The 25,061-nt window shown below is 39.4% G+C and overlaps 2 protein-coding genes across 5 annotated transcripts in view; both read right to left on the bottom strand.

The window, feature by feature from the left end:
* cuedc1b (CUE domain containing 1b) overlaps nt 1–231 on the bottom strand; it is a 28,356-nt gene extending 28,125 nt beyond the window's left edge. For all 4 annotated transcript variants that reach the window (XM_005749376.1, XM_005749379.1, XM_005749378.1 and 1 more), the window contains exon 1: nt 76–231. The gene's annotated coding sequence lies outside the window, so the exon portion shown is untranslated. The remainder of the gene's footprint in view (nt 1–75) is intronic.
* Nucleotides 232–3,444: 3,213 nt separating this feature from the next.
* Nucleotides 3,445–23,959, bottom strand: akap1b (A kinase (PRKA) anchor protein 1b). The gene is made up of 11 exons (XM_005749375.1): nt 23,768–23,959; nt 15,318–16,915; nt 14,845–14,966; nt 13,727–13,853; nt 13,434–13,561; nt 11,002–11,179; nt 10,434–10,584; nt 7,819–7,886; nt 7,577–7,650; nt 7,407–7,472; nt 3,445–6,802 (listed from the first exon to the last, which is right to left on the bottom strand). The coding sequence occupies exons 2-11, from the start codon at nt 16,888–16,890 to the stop codon at nt 6,740–6,742; spliced, it is 2,550 nt and encodes an 849-aa protein (XP_005749432.1). The 5' UTR covers nt 16,891–16,915; nt 23,768–23,959; the 3' UTR covers nt 3,445–6,739.
* Nucleotides 23,960–25,061: the final 1,102 nt, after the last annotated feature.

The following is a 25,061-nucleotide window of genomic DNA, read 5'->3' as shown; positions in this document are numbered from 1 at the left end:
AAGCTATGTCTTTTAAACTTGTCCTTCGACATGGGGTAAAAAAAAAAACATAAGAGCAATGCTTGGAAAACTCACAGAGACCCCGATGTCCGGTTAAACAGACAGTATCCACACAATGCTCCACGCGATAGAGGAAGAACAGCTGACCAGCAGGACAGCAGCTTTTAACATTAGAACTATAGCTGCGGGAATACAGTAGCTACACACGTACCAGCAGAAATGACGTTAAAATTCAGCTGGCTACCGGATGTATTACGTTAGCCATGAAATACGCTGATCTTCAAACTAAAAGACATACCCATACCTGTGCAATATTATTTGTTAAAACATTTAAGAAATAATATATCAATTACTTTAAGTGTTAACAGGGAAGGTAATTTACAAAAAAACCAACAACAAAAAAAACCCATATTTTCACCAACATCAGTTTCTTCCATGTTGTGTTTAGTAGTGCTTAGTGCCGACATGGGACAGTTTTCCAGTTTCGTTGTACTAAGTATGACTGTGCAGTGACAACAAAGAGTTATCTTATTTGTGGAGTGTAACTCTGGTGTAGATTGAAAATGTCTCATCATAAAGTCTTTCGATGTCTTACATGATGAAAAATGTGTATTTGAGATACTGCAAGACCGAAACAGATAAATTTGAGCTGAAGTAGCTTATGGAACAGAAATAAATGTGGAAAGACTGGAAAAGCGTCAATTTAAATCAAGATTTCCAGATGCGACCAATCTTGTGTTTGAAGAGCAAAACACCATAGTTTCTGTCTCCCAGACTGGAGTTCATAACTTACCTGAAACCACATCATGAACTGGTATGCAAAATAACAATAAACATCGTGAATTTGTTTTGCAAGTTTCAAGCGAGCTGATGGTTTGTTTTTGTTTTTTTTTAACAAGATTGGCCAGAGACTCAAAGCTACTATTCACTGAATAATTAACATTTGGCTGTTGCTTGTCTGACTTGTGGGTATTAACATTTTGAGGAACAGACTGTATGACTTAATTTTGCTCACAATTGTACGTCAAAAGAATTCAGCAGTCACCCTTTGGGATCAAAATATCCATCCTCTGGTTTATTCAGTTTCAACTAGATGTTGGTGTCTAACATAAATATTTTTTTAACTCTTTCGTCCTTTATTATCGATAGTTTTAGCTCTATTTCTTAAAACGTCGAGCGAACTATTTTAGCTGATTATTCACAACCTTTTGTTTCAGATTCAAACTTTCAACCACATTGAGCTGTTACTCCTGTTGCTATAAGCTATCAATCACTTCACAAAACATAATTTCACAAAACACATCAGATCGTAAAGGGGTGGGAGAAATCATGTTGTATATGGACTGGATAATGTTAGGAACAAAAGTCAGGAAATTAAAGTGATCAATCTACAGAGGGCTGAATTCAAAGACACCTTGAAAATTGAAGTAAAAACGTAAAAGAAAAAAAAAAGATCCAGCGTTGCCACAACTTAAAATGTTGCATAGTAGTTTGTATGGAGCCCACATGCTTGTATGTATGCATGCCTGAGCCAAATCCTCATGAAATGATACTTAAATTTAGCAACATGTGGACCAGGGCATCATTGAGCTCCTTGAGTCTGAGGTGCAACCTGGCAGCGTCAGATAGATACAGTCCTGATCAAAAGTTTAAGACCACTTGAAAAATGGCAAAAAATCATATTTTGCATGGTTGGATCTTAACAAGGTCCAAGAAGAAATGAGAGTGAGAAAAACATTTTATTAAGCATGCAATTTATCATAAACAACGCTTAAACTGAAACAGGCTGTTTTACAGCTGATCAAAAGTTTAGGACCACACCTCCAAAAAAACCCATAAACCCCCCAAAACAGCAATCAGAGTTCAAAACATGAACTCAGTAATGAGTAGCTCCACTGTTATTGTTGATCACATCTAAAATTAATTATGGTTGATGCAAGCGTTTCCATGAGGTGAATGGGAACATTTCTCCAGGTGGCGAAGACAGCTGCAAGAAAGGCATCTACTGTCTGGAACTGTTGTCCATTTTTGTAAACTTTCCTTGCCATCCGTCCCCAAAGGTCCTCAACTGGATTTAGATCAGGGGAACACGCAGGATGGGCCTAAAGAGTGATGGTATTCTCCTGGAAGAAGCCCCTTGTCCTGCGGGCATTGTGTACTATAGCGTTGTCCTGTTGAAAAACCCAGTCGTTACCACACAGATGAGGGCCCTCAGTCATGAGGGATGCTCTCTTCATAGCTAGCGGCCATTTGATGCCCCTGCACTTCCTGAAGCTCCACTGTTCCACTGAAGAAAAAGCAACCCAGACCATTATGGTGCCCCCTCCACTGTGTTGTGTAGAAAACATCTTTGGTGGGATTTGCTTGTAATACCAGTAACCTTGGAAACCATCAGGACCATCAAGGTTACATTTTCCTCAACAGAGAATAAAACTTTCTTCCACCTTTCATGTCTCATGTTTCGTGCAAAGCAAACTGGATCCTCCATCTCAGTGCTGGTGAAATTTTGGTGTCTTCCGCTTGACCTTTTTATTCCATAACCCTCAGGATTATTTAAGAAATTCCAAATTACTTTCTTGATGCATGCTCAATCATCCAGGTAAGTAAATCTCCAAAAAGTGGATTCTGTTCATCTGGATGTAGCTTCTTCAGTCTTCAATGACTGAAGAACTCACTTGGATGAGTGACAAAACATTTCTCCCACTGAAAACACTACGTCCAGATGAACAGAATCAACTTTTGGAGATCCAAATGACTGTCTTACTGTGTCCCACCTCAGCAACGATGGTGCGTTGCGAGAGACCCTGCTATTGCAGTTCAGCAACCCGACCACGTTCAAAAAGGGAAAGCTTTTTTGCCTTTGCCATCACAACATCCTGACAGTGTGACTACATGACAGAAAAGGACAATGAATTCACATTTTTGCATAGATTTGGCCTTTTAAAGGCACATGGTCCTAAACTTTTGATCAGCTGTAAAACAGCCTGTTTCAATTTAAACGTTTTCAATACATTTCATGCTCAAGAAATGTTTTCTCACTCCCATTTATTCTTGTTACATGCTGAAGCTCTACGTGGATCCTTAAGCTCCAACCATGCAAAGTATGATCTTTTTTTTTTTGCCATTTTTCAGATGTCTTTTCAAGTCTTAAACTTTTGATTGGGACTGTATAAACTAAATTATATTGTCCCAGAATTATTTAGGTGAGCGTGGGAATCAGTCAATGGTATCAGTTCCATTCAAGTATACAACAAACTAAGTTCAACAAAGCCAAATTTTCTTAGCTGGCTTGACATAATCTTAGACCTCAGATGAAGAATATCACAAAGATGTGATTCATGCTCAGTGTGTTAACCACTACACTGAGATGATGCCAAAGCAGTATAAACAATTTATACTACAAGAAAACAGAAAACGAGGCGCTTCCAGACGATTTGAAACCACTTTCAAGAACTTTTATTTTTTTTCCTAACAGATCTGTACAATCAAATCAAACTTAATATAATCCTAACAAAAACTGATCTGTACATGTCAATTGATTTTCGGCATAACAGTTTAACATCCAGTTAAATAATCAAATGATGACTTGACTAGCGATACAAACCCTAATAGTCAGTCCCACAGCTTGAAAACATTTGAAAGCTGGCAGGGGCAGGATGAAATGGAAGAAATCTTAGAAACGAAAAAATAATGTTCCCTTATCTTTCTGTCTTCAGTGTTATAGAAAATTACAGTCATCTTATCTACAGGAAAATGAACAAAAGCATCATAATCTGAGGCTGTAGTGAAGGATTGTTGTTAGGAGGACAAACACCAGCATGAATTGAAGAAAAAACCCCAAAACAAAACAAAAAACCCCAACATACACACATAGGAGCAGAGATCATGTAAAACGTGGATGGATGGAAAAATGCAAAAGCCAATAGGGCTGATGCTAAGCACACTGTATGCATGCCTAATTTCATATAACTCAATGTTATGGTTTGAACACAACCAACCCATTTTCTTCCACAAGGTATCTGAACGGGTTGAGTCACTAAACCACTGAATTAACCATATGAGAGATGCATTGAGTTTGACTATAATCAAGAATTTGACAAAAAGTATCAAGTCAACGTTCTTAGCAAAATTAAACAACAGGTAACCCCTTCCCTAATCTGTTCTTCAGTCAGAATAAAGCTGCCTTATTGCTAGAATAACAGTGATTTCATTCATGTTAAAGGAAAATTTTTTTTTTAAAAAAATGAAGTGCACACAGTCCATATCATTTAAACTTGGGCCATTCCAGGATTCATTCATGCCCTGCAAACTCACTATAACATTTTCATGTTAAAATGAGGTTGAGGAACTGCTAACAGACAATTTGAGCTTACCATTACAAGTTACTGTTTGATAAATAAAATCTGTAGATTCATCATGTCACCATTTAAATACAGACTGAACCAAAAACCAGCAGTTTTATGTGATTGGACTGATTCGCTGTCCAGTTCGACAAATGACAGAAGAGTGCTCTTGCATGGTTGTCTTGCTCCATTGATCAGTAAAACCACATCTTCAGTTTTTAAATGGGTTGAAATAATCTGTTCATTTTATAGTTTCTTTCCATCCGCTCTGCAGTACATTTTTGTCCTGTGTTCTCTTCAGTGGTGAGCTATGACCTGTGCTCAGCATCTCTGCAAGTCTGGTTTTAGTATATGAACATTTGATCCTTATTTGTGATTCAAGCCAGCTTGCCACAATAAGCGTTGCTCCTCTTCTGAAGCCTCTTTATGAAAGATGCTCAGGCTTACATCATGTCAGCTAGCTTAAATAAATAAATTCTTATGCAGTAGGCTAATATCAGTTCCCTTTAAAGACTCCAAGCTCTTACTGTTAAAGACAACAGGTTTTGTCCCCCCCCCATAAAAAACTAGCCCAGTATTAACAGAAGCACACCATCATGGTGAACCGCTAATAAATACATGGCTACTTCAGGATCAGATCAAAATCTTTCTGGAGCCCAAGTCCAGTTTTTTCCCCCCCCTCCTCTCAACTCATGATACTGAACTTTATTAGTGCAGGTCAGAACATCAAGGCTATCGTGTAAGAATAAGTGGCAGTAAATAAACCCAATGTTGCCTTAAAGTTTCATTTTATATTTAATAATTAAAACTTCATCCCTTTTCTTTGTTCCAGTACAGTCTTCCATTTTTATATATATATATATATATATATATATGTACACACATACACACCCCCACAATCTAGAATACATCTTGGCAGTTATACAAAAACCAAAAGACTGTCAGTTAATATATATTAAATGGTTAAAGCCAACCAAAATGAAAGACGTGTAGGAGTTTTTACATGTACAGGCAACTTTAAATACATAAACATGTTCTTCTGTGTTATAACACCTTCTGGATTTAAGTCAAATATATATTTATATATATATTCCTCCAAACATAGCTTCTGACACATCAGGTCAGTTTCAGTCTGTCACATTAGGTACTTCATTCACAGCTGCGATCATGTAATTTGTAAATTAGAACTCAACTTGTTCGCATGAGTATATTTAGTTAACAAAGCCAGTTGTTGAGCCTGCTTATCATGGCTCAGTGAAGCTGAAGATATCCCTCAACATGTCTGACTAGAAGTACTGAAGTATGGCCTTCTGTCAAACCAACCAAGTTTTCCAAGTGTAGAAGAAATCCCTCTGTGTCACAACAGGCAGAAAGTCTCCACCGTAAATGGAAACTCATGACACTAACTGAATTTAGTCGTTAAGTCTGATTTTTAACCATTTGGTAATTAGTTTTGAAAATACAGTACATTCAATCACAAGCTTGCATATGGTTCATTTCACCTTTTGTGTATAAAATAATCAACCTTCAGGAATGGGGGAGACTAAATAGACTGATTTTTTTATTTCATTTGTTTTTTAAACAGCACCTCAAAAATCAATCTGTAGTTTTGTCAGCCAAACTGAACATCTCGCGTTGAGGAACTTGCATTGCCCCAAAGTAACGATCTGCTTCCTCAGATGAAAAATCTGGACCTGGACACCCCCCCCACACACACACACACAAACAAACAAACAAACAAACAAACAAAAACAAAAATCAAAAAAAAAAATCCTGCCAACATGTAGAGCAATCATTCAGCCACATTTTGTATGGTAGGTCATTTATGGTCATTATTTGGTATTGCAAATCAGCTTCATGGAGAAAAACAAAGCAAAAAGCAACAAGGTAGTTCCTCTGTCCTTGCTAAAGGAGACCAGAGAGAAGTCCGAGCTCTGAGGCCGCAGGGCCGGGTAGATTAGCTCAGTGCTCCCACAGGGAACACTGTCTGACCATCTCTACACTTTGCAGTGCTGTAAGCTTTGTGTCCCCCACTTTCACTCCAGGCAACAAGCCAGGCAGCTTTGAAATGCACTAACCTACAGATGACTACATTAGACTGATGCAGGTACCTGTCCTTTCACTCGATCCACTGTCAGTGTGCAAAAGGTTTTTTGTTTTTTTTTAAAAGACAAATTCCTTTCTCCTATTTTAACGCAAGAACAAAAATGGAAGGCTGTCATATTAAAGTAGCGTTATGTTCTTGTTCATCATGTCCATGATACCTGCAAACAATGCATTTCTTTTTAAAGGAGGGGAAGGAGGAGAAGGGGCAATAGCATGAGAGGAGGGAATTTTTGTTTTTTAGTTTTTTAGGTCAAGTGAACTGTTTGATGAAGTTGAGAGACCATGCAAGTTCAAAATCCATCCACCCAAACACCCAGGCCCCTCTCTGCCAGTGTACGGTTCACAGATATAACCTGCAAAAAGAAGACCAACAGTCAGTGAATCACTACAGTTAAAACCAATTCAGGATGCCTTATGCATTTATGTGTGTATATTGTGTAATATCAGTAATCATCTCTCTCTCTCTCTCTCTCTATTCTCTTCTACGTTGTCAGTGTTCTGATGGATTATCGGATGATTTAAAGAAAGTGTGTTTGAGACCAGTCGTTTAAAGAGATCCCAGCCTTTACTCTCTGGGGTCTTTCTAGCTGGGAACAACTCAAAAAAATCAAATACATGAAAAAAAAAAAAAAAAAAAAGGATACTTGTGCTTGCTGCCTGAGGTTTTGGGCATCAATTAAATAAGCATCATTGTCACCAATTAAAAAACAAAAAAACAAATAAAAAAACAACAACTTTACACTTAATTTAACTTTAAATCAATCAAATCATTTTTAAAAAGTGGCATCATAGCAGTGCATGTTTGACTATCCCAGACTATGCTGGGGAAAGAGGGGAAGAAACAAAATGATCAGTGACTTGCGTCTTAAAGGAATAGGATTAGAATCATTAATTAAGATATTAGAGGTACAGAGGTAACATGAAAACAGTGGCAAGGATCCAAGACTTATGTCATACCTCATCTCCAACCATGTTCCACAGGTGGACCAGCGGGAGGCCTGTGTTGTTATCATAGCTGGAGACCTTCAGCAAAAAAACAAAACAAAAAAACCCCCAAAACAAACACGCAACTTAGTAATGCCCAACTTTTCTACATTGCAAAAAGTCACTGAGAATGGTGGTCTCACCTGCGCAAGCAATGAGACTCCTCTGGTCATTTCCTCCAGCTCTGATGTGGCCTCAGCTGAAAAACGATCCTCTCCTGATCACAGACAATTTAAACACATTTCAGAACAACACAGCAGGTATCCTTCCAGCAAAAGAGTATCTGCAGGTTTCATAAGGCAAAGTTTATACTTTGTTTTAACAAATTGCCACTGACATTAGGTAGGTACACCACTATCTCCCCAAAGACTTTTCCAAACTGTACCTGGTAGTGGTGCAATGTTGTCGAGTAATACTTCAGCACCTTGAAATGGTAGTGTCACAAAGTCAGACCTGGAAAATAACAATGAGCAGACTTGGACTAGTGTATATACACTTTGCAGTTTAATAAATATATTTTTTTCGACTGCGCTAAATGATAACGTGACCTTTAACACTAGCTACACTGACTGTTTAACTTATAGAATTATTCTCAATATACTTATTTTGTCAACTACAACACACAAAACAAATTCTGCTGATAATCTTCTTGAATTTGCCTAAAAAGATTTTTTCCCACTAGCAGACCTTTTCTCAAACAGCTAGAGAAATCTGTAGGAACTCCTTGTATATCCAACCACAGCAAACAGTCTAACTACAGACTGACTGATTCTGAAGACAAACATTTGGTTTGGCAGATTTTTCTCACTCTGTCGCACACACGCACGTCATGTATTATTCAGTTATGCTTTGCTCAACTTTGGTCATATCAGTTGTGTTACTGAGCATTTCTGCTTCAGTAAGAAATCCATGCTTTAGCTACATTGTAACCACAACCTGCTCTGAAATTCTACACCACAACCTATCATGCAACCTGATGTGCATTTCTTAACTACACATTGGTCAGCAGCATTGAGGCAATCTGCTCCATACCCCAGAAGCTTATTATGCATTTCTGGTTACTTTCAGTTTTTCATAGTTCATTGATATCAATTTTCTACTCTGAGCACTAAAAGCACTTTACACAACTTGCCTCATTCACCCAGTCACACAAGCACTTTTTTTCTTTCTAAGCTTTTAGTGCTTTCTATCCAACATTCACACGCTTTCATATTCTGATGGATGCATCAGAGAGCAACTTGGGATTAGTATCTTGCCCAAAACTATTTGGCATGCAAACTGGACCACCAACCTTGACCAGGTGGCCTAGTAGCCACCCCCAAATATTACAAATAATAAATTAATGTCTCCATAAGCTGCTCCATGAACCACCACTTTATCATGGTGGAGGGGTTTGTGTTCTAGTGATCCCAGAAGCTATGCTGCCAGGGGCAAGTTGCCCCCTGTTACCGTTTCCCCATGGCAAATTAGTCCTGAGTGGAGGGTCAGACAAAGTGATTCAGATAACCCATATGCAACACAAACTAGGGTCCAGTGTCCCTGCACTGAAACCAGGTCTGTATCCTCTCAACGACATTCAAGGGTGCATAGGCGTTTGCCCACCCAGTCTAGATGAGTTTTGTTAACCTGGAAATGGGATTTGACTGCATCCCTCGGGGTTTCAATGGCAAAAAGCTCTCAAGGCCGGAGGATTTCATCTTCATGTTTTGCACATAATGTGGTTCTGTTGGCTTCATATCACCTCCAAGCCCTAAACCATGGCTCACAGGCGGAAAAGGGCAAAGACTGGAAAAGTGCCCCATACGGGCCAGGGATGAGTTACTTGGAATCCTCCAAGGAGGGGATAGTATCTATGGGTCTTGCTGACACTTGCAAGGAGAGGGGAACATTTCCTTTAACGAGTGACCGGGCTCTCCCTTGGAGATCGAGTGAGGAACTCTTTCATTCAAGAGGGACAAAGTAGAGCTGCTGAAAGGACACTGAAATGAGCCAGTTGAGGTGGTTCAGGCATCTGACTAGCATGCCTGCTGGATACCTCCTAAGTGGGGTATTCTGGGTATGTTCTACTGGAAGGATTTCCTGGGGCAGACCCAATACTCACTGGAGAGATAAGATCCCTTAGCTGGCTTGGGAACATCTGTGTCTGACAATACAAGCTAGAAGAGGAGGTCAGGGTGAAGGAAGTCAGGGCTTCTCTACGACCAAAATCCATAAATACACATAAAACACTGGGACACAACCACAAGGTAATTAGCAAATAATGCAGCACTGAGTAATGTTGTCCATTCATGTAGCTTCACTCATAGGTTTTACTACAGAGGTCTAACTCAGGCCTTAGAACCTGTTGCCAACAGAAGTAGAATACCCCCTGGTGGATAAACTCTACAACATCAACAACCATAATCTTTTGTGCACCTTTATTTATTTGCCATTATAAATGTGGATATATACATACAACTAATACCAAATGGGCTAACCTTACCTTTCAAAAAAAACTCCATAATTTCAGGTTAGGGCATTAGAAAGTTCAAGAACTGAGTGTGCCCCACAGCAAAAAGTTTTGATGTGGGAGAGTGGGTCATCTACTAATCAGAACATTGGCATTTTGATTCCCAGCTTCTCTAGTCTGCATGTTGGGATAACTTTCTGCAGCAACTTTACCTTGCAGGAGATTAGTTAGTTTCTCGCTGACTTTGGCATTAACACTTCTTAATTCTGAATCAAATAAAAAGGTATTACAAATACCAGAATCACACAACAACTAAACTGTCTGATCAGCAAATGCTTTGTTTGGGGATGGGAGGTAATCTACTGGCTGTTCCAGTCTGCATGCGTAATATCTACCAAGTTGCTCTTGAGGAGCATGAATGTTAGATAGAAAGCACTTAAGCACAGGAAAAAAAGTGCTTGTGTTAGTGAGGCATGTTTTATAAAGCAAACACTCTAAATGACGCCATCTTAGAATACAAGTTTTAATACGGTGAGATCTCTTATAATAACCTTATTTGCCGTAGTGAGTCAATCTTAACTCTGTCATAGCCTCCATAGTCAACGTATCTGATCTCCACTTCATTCGATTCTTTGTAGAAGGTGATGACCTGAGCTCTCCACCAGGCTCCTTCAACTGCAGGAGCTGCACAGATCACACCAACTGGATAACAGAAAAGAGACAAAAACAAAAACAGAATAAAAGCTAAAAGTAGCTGAATGACCTTTACTAAATTAGCTTGTTGTTAAGAAGTTCTGGGAAAAAAAAAAAACCAACAAATCACTGCATGTTACAATTAGCTTATTTCAGCCATGTATCAAACTGGGTTACTTTCATGTAGAAAAAGAATAAACAAAAGCACAGGGACCTTGTTAGTTTACTAAAAATGTATTTGCAATTTAAAAAAAACTAAACAAAACTTGCTTAACTAGAAAGCTGAGCTAAGTGAACTACAGCTTCACCAATGCAGTGAAGATTATTTTAAATTAAATGTCAAAGTTTCATTAAAACAACCTATAGTTGCACATGTTTACTAAAACTTTACACATTTAGCAGTATCCACAGTACAACCAAGCTTACTTTCAGCAGGTGAGGGCAAGGCAGGGGTGCCTGGCTGTGAGTAGCAAAGGAACATCTGCTGGTCAAGGCTTCGCAAGGCATGGTACGTGGGGTGGGTGTGTTGCTGGACAAAGACGTGACCAGCTGACACGATGTTCACCACTATCACTTCAACTGTGACTCCACTTGGAAGGAGAAGCTGAGAAGACAAATATCAAACAAATGTTGGTCATGCATAAAACTACAAACAACTCTCTCAAACCTTAAAATAAATTAATGCAGTCTCATTTATACTTTATATCAGCATACCCAAATAATTCATCACTTTAAGGACTTAAAACACTTTAGCTTTACTACTTTAACGCTAAAAATGTATGATGAAGAATAAGTATGATGTTTCTAGTCCTTGTAATACATCTGAATCAAAATATTCTTATTAATGTTCATAACTGGTTTATACTTAAGTTAAAATTAACAAAATATTTCTTCATGTCACTTTGTGTTAAATGAAAAGAACAGCATGATGCAGAGCTTCACACCGAGGTTTGCTTCCATACCGTTTCTTCATCTACTATGCTTTCTAAATAATACCAATTCACCTGAATCCTTAATAGTGACCAAAGAACGAACACACACACACACACACACACACACACACACACACACACAGGTTCCCAAACTTTTTTTTTTTGCTAGGCCCCCCCTGCGCACGCACAAACACATCCTCCAACCACACACACCCATATTTTGCTCCATTGCGGTTTTTACAAGTAGTAATAAAATAAACCACTAACTCTTTTATACTACATCCACACCTACACGGGTATTTTTGAAAACACAGCTGTTTCGTCCACACATGTGGACGAGGAATACAGAGTTCGTCACGCAATGTCAAAGGTATGTGCCTTTTTTCACGTCACGCCGTGGCCACGTTATTGTTTACATGAGATGAATTGCAGAATGGCAGATAGAGACAAAATACTGTTAATCTGAATATCTGCTGTTTTACACGCTTACATACACACATACACAGTTACTGTCCCTCCATTTACAAAGGCAGAGGCGTCACCGTGTGATTATTTTACGTAATAATATTCAACATTGCTGTCAATGCATTTTTCAAAAAATATCTCTGTGCAAAATGGGTTCAAAAACATAAACAGCTGTGGGATACTGTTTGTCTGTGATTTGAACCGGGGGAACAAATCGTGGCAGGATCAGCCTGATATTATTTTTATCCCGCTGTAACTTTACTGTATAAAGAGCAAACATCTCCAAAATGTCAGGAGTAGTTAGTTATTATAACAAGTGTTTGTGAACTAAAAATCAAGAATGTGGGATACTGTTTGGCCGTGATTTGGAGAGCCCAGCGCTGCTCCCAACGAAGGGAAAACCAATTCTGAAGGGGAGACCTACCTCGGCACTGTGCAGGTGAAACCAAAGGGAAGATATGCTTCACCATATTTTCTAGTCTTTGGCTTAGAATGAAGTTGGTTTGGAAACATATTCAGCGATGCTTCAGCTCCTGCTTTGCTTTCTGTGGGCGCCCCGCGCTAGCAGTGTCCAAGAGTGTTTTTTTGTGTTTGTTTTTTGCCTTTTCATACCGCGCACCCCCTGCAATGGCTCTGCGCCCTTCCCTAGGGGGCGGGCCCCAGACTTTGGGAAGCTCTGTCATAGTCCATTATTACTCAAACAGACAATCACTGTGGTCGTCTTCCATAAACAGTTTTTGAAGAACTGTACAGTTACACCAACATATTTATAACAGAGGGACAGACAGGGTATAAATCAGCACTATAAGCAGGTGAGGTAATGTTAATGGAAAACCCAGGACTAAATTTGTAAACATTTTTTCTTAGGCAAAATGAAAGAACCCACAGAACTATTAAAACAAATGATGGAAAAGATGGAACATGTCCCTGCTAACTAACATTTATGAACTGATGCATTCATACACGTCTTCATGACTCAATTTCTCAAGTCTAAAGACTGAGCTGTGTGTAAAATGGGAAAGCAGTTTCAATGTTGTACAAATGTATTCATTTTCTGTAAATGATAATGCAAAAGGAGAATATAAAATATCTCTCTTTAACTTACAATAATCATAGTAAAAATACTGGCAGCCGCCAGTGCTACCCCTCAGCTTCCTGGTAGACATGCCTACGGTATCAGTGTCAAAATCCTATGTTGCCTTGTTCGAAGTTTCACATTCACAAGAGTTTCAGAGTTTGACCTTAGGCCTTGAGGTCAGGGTGACAGATTCAAAATTATACAAGACTTTTAGTAGATACACCTATGGTATCAGTTTGAAGCTCCTACATCGCCTCGTTATCGCATTCACAAACTTGGGTGTCTTTTCCACATGCTTGCTCGACGGAGTGACAATATTCCATCCGCCTTACAGTGGAGGGGTAAAAAAAAAAAGTATCATTAACACAAGTATTTTTCCTCACCCATGAAGTCATGGGAAGAGATGGTAATGTAAGTGGAGGTGGTGGTGCAGCATATAGATTGTTGAGGTCCAGGTCTTTAAATTTCTTCCCAATCAACGACAGGGCTTTGTCGACCTGCTGCTGTGTCCCTAGAAAAAGATCAAGCAAGGTCAAATTTTACCACTAGTCCAAACGAACAAGTAAGAAACAGGAGTTTAAAATGCTTGCGCTTTTCTCCTATGGTCAAAATCACATTTGTTCACAAATCTCTGAAGAAGATGGAAAGATGTGGGGACAAACCCCTCAGTACTCACCTTCTATGTGACAAATCTGGAACTCCTGTGTATAAGGCAAGGTAGAAATGTAGATCTTTGCTCCAGAGTTCTGCTTTAGGAAACTCACATATCGACCTTGCTTTCCAATAAGCCTCCCTACAAGATGCTGGTACAACAGGACAGGTAGAACAGACAATGCTGAGTAAACAGGACAGTTCCTTTAAACCGTTTAAATGAACATTTAATCAAACCCACTAGCATGCTGCCTACCAAGTTATGACAAAATATTTTAAATACGCAATATAGACAACTGCTCAGCTTTGAAAACGCATGTCACAAAGCCCAATTTGTTTGCTAATGTTAATGTCAGAGGATATTCAGAATTCTAATGTGATTGTAACCAATAAAAAAAGTTTTTTCCCCTTTACTTACGGTCCTGAGTGGTCCAACATTCTATTCAACCCAGTTGGCTGCCAGTTGTTGGGAAGATTTGTTTCAGTTACTGGTAATTCCATAATAAGCAATTTTTTTGTACAGTAATTTTACTATACCCAATGAAGCCATGTAAAAGTTTACCTTAATAAAATTACAGTACCTCAAAGTAGATAGGCATTGGCCAAATTTGGTGCTCGTCCAGTGACCCTGATTTTTACAGCTATTCTTTCATTACATCTTCAATACAGGAGCGAACCACCAACTCCAAGTGTCACACAGTTATGTCAAAAGCTTGCTATACTTCTACTTCAAAACAAAAGTATTTTTATTTCTTTCTATTTATATTTTTTAATAAAATATTTCAAAATATTCCTGATGCTGATGAGAAGAATCGCCAATATGGACAGGCATTTACTCATCTTACAGGCCACTCATTCAGACAGGATTTTAATCTATATGCAATAAAAAGTCATCTACCTCACATGTGCCCAATTAACCAAACAAGCATGTCTTGCAAAATCCACTAATCAGGGTCATATTTAAGTTGCTTTCTTATGAATGCATTACAATTATGAAAAGTAAATTTGCCTAGTTGTAGAATCATGATAGCATTCCTGCATACAATACATTAACATTTTAATTGAGTAGTGTGAGGTGTACAGCGTTGAAATCATGGACAAAAATATATGGTTTTGTATTTCACATGAATTGTCTTTACTCACCTTTGGTACCTCAATCTCCCAGATGATCAGCCCAGTGCTTGAGGCAGCATGGTTGCCCTTACTCTCTAGGGCACCCATAGTGCATCCGCTATCCACAGAGTCCATACTGTTTACATCAGAACCTGGCAATGGAAACAATCAATCTCAGCATGACAGCATCTGAATTTTCAGATTCCCGGCATCATCAGTTTTGATCTTGTCACTGTCCTAATTTACATGTTTGTTAACAGGCATCACATTCTTGGGCACTTTTTGACCCACTGCTCGATAACCGGGAATACACTGCAAAAAAAAAAAAAGGCCAAATGAGCCTCTATATGTTCCGAGTTATGAGTTTGTGTAACAAATTACTACTAATACTGCATCTGCTGATGTACACCACATTTCTTAACTCACTGTTATCATTCTTCAAATAAAAAATAAAAATTAGCTATCATGAGAAACATATAAAAGTCAGTGAGAGAGAATCTCACCTCCAGATTGATCCGTCTCTACTTCACATGTCCCATGAGCTCCATTCCTTACACCTACTGCATTTAGCCCCTTTATCTCACACGCTGCATCCAAAGAGTCTTCTTCAGTTGCAGACAAAACTAAGCCCTCTGTCAAACTCTCAGCCTGCACCTGGCCCTGTGCCGCTTCTCCTGCAGAGAGGTCTGTAAGCTGGATCACATCACTTTGGTTGTCAAACAAGCTGCTTTGAAGATCCTCGCTGCTAATGCCATCCTCAGAGTGGCAGGTGCTGCAGGCCGAGTCCTCGGCCAGCGGAGCAGCCTCGTCACCTTTTAGTTTACTGTTCAACACAGGTGAGGTTTGTGCTTCTTGGGGCAGCTGTGTTGACCAGTGGCTGCTGTGAACAGCATTTTTCTGATGATTTATGTGACTGACATCAACAGATTTCCATACTGGAGATGAGGAGCAGCCATTAGGCACTGCTTGCGCTTCTTTTTCTGTTGCCTCTCTACAATCACAGCCTACCTGAGAAGGGCTTGTCGAGAGATGATGGTGTTTCTGTGTTGCTATGATTGGCTCGAGCTCTGGGTATAGTCCACCACTACTGCAGTTAGGCAGACTTTTGTCCACAACCTGGCAACTTGTGACACTAAGGACTTCCTGGGTGGCAGCTGAGATGACCTTAGTTATAAGTCGAGCAGCAAGATCCTCAAGATCATGCTCCTCTCCAGGGCTACCGTGTACCAATATGTCCTCTGGTGTTACTGCTGTTGTGTTCTGGACAATACTTAGGGATGTAGAGGGCAGGACTGGGTCAGTTGGTGTGCTGGACAGAATGTGTTGGTGAAAATCCGGCACTGGTGGAGGTGTATCCAGAGAGTCTGCTTCTGATGGGTCCACCCTCTCTACATTGGATGCATGCTCATCCCAACCAATCATTTCATCTTGTGTATTATTAGTGCTGTGGTTCTTTGCAACTTCCCCCTCCGGGTCTGGTCTCTCTGCACCAGAAAGCAGCGATGTTGTGGGAAAGGAGCTGGTGACTTTGGTAGACTGATAGGAAAATGTGGCTCTTTCTAGATCAGATACTGGATCTTTCACTAGGTTGAGCTCTGTTCCCAAGGCAAGTGACAAGCTCCTCTCTGGGTCTTTACGGTCTTTTGATGATACCTGCAAGCTGTCATCTTTATCAAGTGATGGCAGTGCTGACTGTGGAGGCCTATGGACTCCTTGTTTCATTCTCTCAGAATTACATGAAAACTTTTCAGAACTTTGTGCCAGTGACGGTGATGCTTCAGTGTGCTGGAAATGGATCTGTGAAATGTTTTCATGTTGTGTTCTCTGGTTACTGGCATTTGGAGGTCTGTGAATGGGGCTGTCTGTGTCATTTGTGGGGGATACAGTGTCTTTCTCCACCAAACCATTGCTACCATCTGCTGAAGATGTTTTAAGGTCCGTAGTGGTTGGAGTTCCCTCAGTCCTGTCATGGTTGATGAGCCGCTCTCTCTTTCGTGAGATGTACCACCACCATCCAATCAGTGCGAGTACTCCGGGCAGTGTATAGGGTACAACAGAGCGAAACCTCAGTGGCATTTCCTCAAGACACTAGCAGCTACACCTGAAAGCCACAACAGCACACAAACATTTGTATGAGGAACATTTCAAGCTAAATGCAACTTCTTACGGATGTGTGAAAACCATGCTTATTGACTACAGGCTGATTTAGAAATGAATTCTAGTCAGAAATTAAATTCTAGAATTCCTGACATTAAGAGAGTTGCTTGAACACAAGTGGTAAATTTGATGTCAACCTTGAAATGTATTTTGATTCACCAATTACATTCCTGTTTGATGTTCAACTTCTATTCATCTAAATAACCTCTTGGATGTTCCAAGAGAAGAAAAGGGTACAAGGTCTTTGTCAGGGGAGGTATAGCATGTGTATTATAGTAGTTTTATTGGTACTACAGCCACACTTTATAGCTATGAATAAATGGCTATGAGGTCTAAAGAGAGATGCAAATGATGCCATGCTTAAAAACAAAAACCCAAACCAAGCCCTTCAGAGTGACAGCATAAGCTTTAGGAAGTATAGTTTTAACAAGCTCTGGATAACTGCAGCTGTTCTGTTATCCTGCACAGCTGTTACGGTTTCATTCGACAGCTTTGGATGTTTGCAAACTACGCAGTCAATCATTGCATTATGTAACTAAGCAGTGGATGTAAGTGGCATTTGCAGGTGAGTTTAGCTTTCTGCTCCTTGTAGATGACATCATTATTTTCCTCCTGTGGTATAAACTGAAATCTGTGGAGTATAGTGCAAGTGGAGCCGATTAGCGTTGACTAACAATTCCAAGGAATTGAACTACTGAGAAACAGATTAGACTCACCTTCCTATTCAGAGCTCAGATGTGATAAATTGTCACATTAGAAAAGAAGACAAGTGTTGAGCTATAAAACATATTAAACTCACAGGTTTACAAGAGTACTCATTTTCTGCCAGTATTTCGCTCTTGTGACAAACTACCCGTCTCAGTTATACCCTGCCTCTGGCTCCACAGCAGCCAGGATTGCTTCAGTCCTCATGTGACAAATGGACAGAGGTCTTGTCATGTTTGCAACAATATTGCATTTTGTTCTATTTTTAATGGTCTGTGCTGTAGATGAGAGAAAGACTGGAGCAGCCTCCTAGCAGATAATATGAATTTCAAAATCTATGTCATCTTGTTCTCAAATGATCACATTAACAAGATTTGGCTTTATGCTTGCATTCCATCATGGACCTGCCACTCAATCTCAATTTGTAAATAAGGTTGATCTGGTTCCTTTTCCCTGCCCATTATTCCTCAAGTGAACCTCCAGTGCAAGTGGAATTCTTGCTTTTTGTGTTTGTTTGTTTGTCTTTTTAAAATGCTGTGCTAAACTGCAACTGCTAAATGTGAATGAGGAATTCTATTGTCCCATTACTGATGTTTCATTTAAATCTTTACAAAACGGCAAAGACCAGGCCCAGAGGGCATGCTTTATAAAACAATTTGGAAGAAACCATTTCTACTTGGAATACTTAAAAAAACAAAAAACAAAACTCCCAACCCTGCCCAGGCTTGTTTTTCAAAGTACCAGATTCATTATTATGCACATTGGCTTGTTAAATATCTTCAAACTTCTGTCAGTTACTGTCCAGACACAGAAGCAGTTTTACCCTCAAGCAGCACTCCAAGAGTGGAAACGTCCACCTGGGTGTCATTTACTTTTAGGGAATAGTATTGTATTTTGTTTTAGTTTAATACATTTTTTCTTCTTCTTAGACATTTTGTGTGCAATAATATAATTTAAAAAAACATAACAGAATAAAATCCAGGTAACATGACTTTGATTACACAGAAATTTTGAAGGAGTAGGTAATGGATAATAGGAAGGGGTGAGAATTGCTAAGGATTTAGTTTATTCTGGTAGATTCTGATTCTCTCATCTATATCACTCATTGATTCCTTAACTGGGATCTCATCTTCTTTGCTTTGACAGTGACCACCATTGCTAAGCAGCATATCAACAACATTACATTCCTGCAAATAAATTGCACCAGTTAACAGTATAAACCTAGGCTAGGCTAATTACACCAGCACAAATCCCTGTTATGAACACACATTTATGACCCTTCTCTAACATTTAAGTATGAAAATGAAGCCGACAGCACAAAGCAAAGTTAAAAACCAGCACAAAACCACTTTAAAGCAATCATTGCAGTGATTCTACTGTAGAAAGATGAAAAGGTAGAAATGGAGATCACCGTTTTCCTACTCTGACAGGCAAACGTGAGTCAGCTGATTGTAGTGCAAGTAAAAATGGAACCAATAAACGGGATCGACAGGAAAACAGACTAACAAGTCTATGGAACTGGACTACTGAGAACCAGTTCTCGATTCCCATCCCCAATAATAGATATTGATTTGTAAACTCGCCACAACTTGACTCGGATCAACTGGTTTTTCATTGGGTCTTGAAGTTTGGACCCGGAAACTGCTAATAACGTCAAACTCCACTTCTGGTCACAAAGTCAAACAAACACTGTAGCATCACAGAGATACAAACTGTCTCAATTCCTTCATCTTTAATAAAATGATCAGTGTGGCTCCTCTAGCAGGTGTAAAAATTAAGTTTAATTTATGAAGTTTAATGGAGTCTGAAGTTAGCACTAAGTTAGCTCGCTAGTTTCTATCTAAAGCAGGGGTGTCAAACTCAAATACACAGTGGGCCAAAATTCAAAACTGGAACAAGGTCGTGGGCTAACATTGATGTTTATTGAAGAAAGAAAAAAAAAAAAAAACAAAACCTTCCTCCAGATTTAAGAATGAATCTCTTCTTATGGACTCAAACAAGTTTTGCTGAAAAACTGAATATGGAACAAGCAAAGCTTAATACTAAACAATATATATATTAGCTGTATAATACCAGTAGGCCAGCTCTAATAATAATTTGGTATGGCTTCGCGGGCCAAATGTCATTAGGCTGCAGGCCAAAATTGGCCCCGCGGGCCAGAGTTTGACACCTATGATCTAAAGATTATATACCATGTTCTGACTGAGGGATTTCTGAAAAATTAAACTATTATTTCTGTCATTTATGTTGAAAAACTAAACGGTAGTGAGGTTTGTAGTGTTACTGAAGTCAACTACCTAGCATACAAAGATGTGCTACGTGGTTGCTAGGTACGCAGCTATGGTTAACATAATATAAACACAGTGAAGCTGGAGGATGACTGCTAACTTTTTTCACTCCATAAAAGTTAACATGACCATTCCCAATGGTTAGGGACAAATGCAATCGCATGGCAGGATGCAGTAAACGGGTCAAACTTTAGTCAGATGAACAACTGAGAATCCAACCACAATATGATGTTAGTCATTAATATACTGCTGCATGGGCAAAGGTTTTTAAATGTGCTGCCGGTTCAAAGTGGTAATAAAAACTAGCAGCAACCCAAGCGCATTGCTGCCCCAGACAGGTCAGGAGTGCAAATTGAACATCATTTTTTCTGTTTAAATTTAAACCTGCCATGGTGGCTTGTCTATTGCTCAAATTTACAAGCCACTTCATAAATTTACCTGCATTTGCCCAGTGGTGGGTGTTAATTTCCACCCCTGAATACAATGCATTTTTGGGGTCAATCTTTAAAAAAAAGAAAAGAAAAGAGAAAAGGCAGATGTGAAATATAAAAATGAGATCAGAAGTCAAACATGTTGGATCAAAACTATGTGATATTTAGAATCACTATTTACCAGTATAATTTTCTAAATCTTGCCAATACAAACACAGAAGTAGAATTTTAAGCATAGTTTTAAAGATGAAGCATTTTATGAAAGGTTGACATAATGAAAATTTGACCTTATTTGACCTTGAAGAAGCAGTCAAAGGTCCAAAGTAACATATTTGGAAACTTCATGTTTTCGAGGTGTCCCTTTCTGCAAAGATTTCAGTCAGAACTCTCATACCTTGTTCAATGTAACTGAAAGGGATAATGCTCCGAGTGTTGATAGCTTTGTTTTGGATGCAGGGTTTTTGACTAACTCTGTCCTTTTAAAAAGAACTTAATGGCATTCACAGCTTGGCCAGAAAGCTAATGCTGATAAAGTGGCAATCCTCAGCATCACCTACCTACTTATACAAGGTATTTTATTAAATTTCGGGTTAAAAGTGCAAATCACTCAAATCATTACCAAGACTGCCTATGGATATAGACAATGGAATGGAGCAAACGTTAGCCACCTCTGCTACCTGGATACATGCATGGAACTTGCATGAAACCCAGTAACAAGGTGGCTGGCACAGTATACAGGAACATGTGTGCAGAGTGTGGCCTGGAAGTCCCAAGATCAAAATGGAATATGCCCCTCAGGGTGGTTGAAAATGACCAAGCTAAAATCCTGTGGGATTTCTAGATACACACAGACAAACTGGCGATGGCTAACCAACCAGATATATTACTAGTGGACAAGCAGAGTAATAAAGCCATAGTAGTACATGTAGCTATACCAAATGAAAGCAAAAATCAAGAAAAAGAAATACGTAAAGCTTGAGAAATGCCAAGGGCTCAGAGGGGAGCTAGAGAATAAACGAAGGATAAAGGCAACAGTGGTCCCAGTGGCATTCAGAGCACTTACAGCAGTGACTCCCAAACTGGGCGAGCGGTTCCAGCAGGTCCCAGGAGTAACATTCAAGATCTGTCCAGAAAGGACCAGCAGAGATGCTACACATGAAGCTCCCAGGCTTTATGTGTAGCTTGTATGTGTTGCTGTTAAATCCAAGGGCAACACACTCACCATATAAAGGTCACAATGGAAGCAACAAGCTGTCAAATGAAGAGCTGTCCTTACAAGTCAGACAAGTCTTTGTTGGTTCCTTTCCTGGCCTTATAGTCAAGACTGTCTATAAACTGTAAAATCGTTTCTTACTGTGACCTTGGCTGTTCAAACAGGAATGATAAAATTATTTTACATGTTATAACCCTTAAATCATGCCAGCACAGACAGACTGGTGTAAAATTATTATGTAGCCTCAAAAGACCTTCATGCCAACAAGTTCAGTGTCACTTAATTCCCACCTGTTTGCGTTTAAACTTTATTCTTCATGTCATACATTTTCCAATATCCCTTTAATCATCATCATGCGTGTTAAATGAACCTTGGGACTCCCTGTCATCACTAAGAAAAATTAACAATGAACATGACAGTTTTTACATAAATGAAAACCAAATTCTTTTATGTAAACAAACGTGAGTTACAAAGCGAATTACAGACAGATCTGGATATTAATACAGTAGGCTGTCAAGTCTTGCATGCCCTGTGGCCAAAAGTCAAGACCATACAGGAGCCATGCTGCTACCAACAACTTTAAACTTAGGTGGCGTTGATCGTTGCTACAGACACATACGAGTCCAGTTTACATGTGACCAAAGCCCCAGTGATGTACAGAAGGTGCGCCTCAACACCCCAGCTGTCTTTCAGCAACGACTCAATAAATGCTAAAAGCGTTCAGCTAGCTATGTCTTAATACTACAACTGCGGGACATTGTGTAGTTCCCAATAATGATAGTGGTGATGCTTTCTGTCCCACAAAAAATAATAACAATAATAATAAAAACAAAACAAAAGCGTGGCGTGTGGTCATTCACGCCATCGTCAAACACCGGCTAACACAATTAGCTAGCTAGGAAGTACAAAGGCCACAATGTGAACCTTCATATATAATTCTCGAAGTTTAACGTTACATGACTATATGGTAAGGAAAATTTAATTCGTTGTGATACCAAAATACCACTTTCACTTGTGACTCAAGCGATTCATTTTGTCTTTATAAGGTTATCCCTCTCAGTTCTTTGCATTAGCCAACTAAAACCTAAACAACCTTCGAAAGAAGCGCAAAAATATATGCTTAGACTCTCATAGGCAGGCAGCAATTTATAACAACTTTAGCTTACGATACGCTGACAGGTCCTTTTTAATGCCGAATTTTTCAGATTCTACAAAATATCCAACAGCGAAGTTGTGCCCCGTACTAAACTGAACAACCTGCAGCCAGTAAGATGTCAAATCCCATATAACAAATGCATATAGGGGAGTTTGGCACCGTCTGGGATGAAACCGTGTAGCAGAGATGGCTGTGACCTAATGCAAACACGAAATACAGCATGGCTGTTTAAGGAGGCCGCAGTGCAGGATACAAAGCATGAAGTTAGCTACCTAGCAACCACAGTGGCTTTGATGTTTATGAAAATTAACGCTAGCTAAACATGAAAAAATATAAGCTAATGGCACGTTCCCTCCACTGTATTATTTTTAGACTATGTTGGTAGGTGGCTACATTATTAAAGCCACTTCAGAGTTTCATATCCCCGAATTACAGACGTACTGGGCCACAACATAAAGCTGTGTGATACATAGTCGTTAACTATACCCAACTGCACCAACGAGGGGGAATCTGTAATCGATGCAGGGGTAAAGGACATTTGAAGCCAAAGACTGTCAATGCCCCGCATGGGCCTTAGACCTTCATGCTAGCCTGCTAGCCGGCCTGGCGACAATGACTGCCAACTGTGGGCCAAAATGCATTTATTATTATCCGAGAAGCAATGCTCCTACGTTGGCACGTGCACGCTCAACAAAACGAAGCAAGTGCGGAAATTTAACTTCTACAACAGAAGCTACATGTGCTGTTCTGAATGGCAAGTTAGGAGGAGTTGCTTTGTAGGCTAGTTTTTCAATGACATGGGATCACATGGCGACACAATAAACATTTGACGACCCACAGAGAACAGTAGAAATGCCAGTGAATGTTTTTCCCCCCTGAAATATACTCACATAAATGTCAATGAAACTGAATCATGCAACCATGTACGCATTAAATAGAAAACTAAAAGCTAGCAGTCTCTTTCAGTGTGCCACTTCCTTCACGGACTAATTATTTTACTTACAATGTTTTTGGGTCCTCGGTACCGCAACGATGATAGCAACACTAACAACGTGAGCTTTTTGAAACGTACACTAGTGGAAAGTCACACTCTCCTCCCCACGTGTTTGACAGACCAGTACCAGTCTTAAAAAAAGAGAGAGGAAAAAAAACACGCAGACATAACAGCTGATCAATTCTCGCGATACTCTAAAGTTTAAGCCGCTTGGAGTCCTGCGTCAACTGAGAATGCAGTAAAGGTAAACGTTTCTTCTGTTAAGCTCATGCAGTCTCATAGGTAGATTTCACATCATCCTGGTCACTTTTACTATAAAAAATAGGGGGGAAAAGAACATTCGAGTACAGATGGGACAAAGCACCGCGTTCATATAATTTTACTATATGCCATCACATTAAGGCAAAGGTCACGTTAGAAATAGCACAATATTACAACCGGAAGGATTTGCACCTTGTGTGATAAGTAAAATTAAATTGGGGCATGTCGTTGTAATACAATTTTCTGCTGGACAACCTTGAGTCATGGCATTTATTTATTTATTCATGTCACTTTACATGGTTGCAGACCAAGAACCTTACAGCTCCAACAGGACAATGTGCCCCCCCACACACACACACACACACACAGACACAGCAAAGCTGCTCAGAAACAGTTCTAGGATCAAGACAAGGAGCTCAAGGCATTGACCCAGCCTTAGAATGTCCCAAATCCCCTTCCAATCAAAGACAACATTACCTGGGCATTATGCATTAAAGTTAATGATCAAAAATGCAGATCTCTCTGTTATTCAAACTGAGAGAGAGAGAGAGAGAGAGAGTCGTTGTGCTCAAATCAACTGCCCTTACTCAGACACACCTGACCAGTCTCACAACACTGCTTTTCAAAGTAAGCCAAACACTGAGCACTCACAGAGTCCAAACCTCTCCGGTACCTCACTATCTGGGCAGTATTTCCTTTTAAGGCATTAGTACTTTATTGTGAATATAATCATTTGGTTTTCTTTGTTTGTTTGTTTGTTTGTTTTTTAACATATTGTACTTTAAGTTTGTAGTGCAGTAAAAACAAGTACAAAGGCTTTTGTTATATGTGTTGAAACACATTTATACTTGACATAAGTCTTTTTTTTTGTGTGTCCCGTTTGGATCTTTAGCCATCAGAATTGTTGTCTTAAGGCCAAGAAAGATGCCAAGCGGATTTATTTTACCAAGTGGATCATCATGGCCTTGCCATATTGGTCCATTTGATTGACCTTTATTATAATTATGAATTTATTTTATTTTCAGTTGCTACAAACGGGACA

The sequence above is a fragment of the Pundamilia nyererei genome, unplaced genomic scaffold (genome assembly GCF_000239375.1).
Source record: "Pundamilia nyererei isolate P.nyererei 1_Seehausen unplaced genomic scaffold, PunNye1.0 scaffold00243, whole genome shotgun sequence".
NCBI classification, from domain to species: domain Eukaryota; kingdom Metazoa; phylum Chordata; class Actinopteri; order Cichliformes; family Cichlidae; genus Pundamilia; species Pundamilia nyererei.
This window is presented reverse-complemented; position numbering and strand designations above follow the sequence as displayed.

Bases quoted from the DNA above. Each gene is read 5' to 3' on its own strand.
- akap1b (XM_005749375.1), bottom strand. From the start codon at position 16,890: ATGCCACTGAGGTTTCGCTCTGTTGTACCCTATACACTGCCCGGAGTA. The intron at 14,967-15,317 runs GTGAGATTCTCT...TTCCATTGCCAG, and splicing joins AGAGACGGATCAATCTGGAG to GTTCTGATGTAAACAGTATG. The intron at 7,651-7,818 runs GTACAGTTTGGA...GTCTGTGATCAG, and splicing joins CAACATTGCACCACTACCAG to GAGAGGATCGTTTTTCAGCT.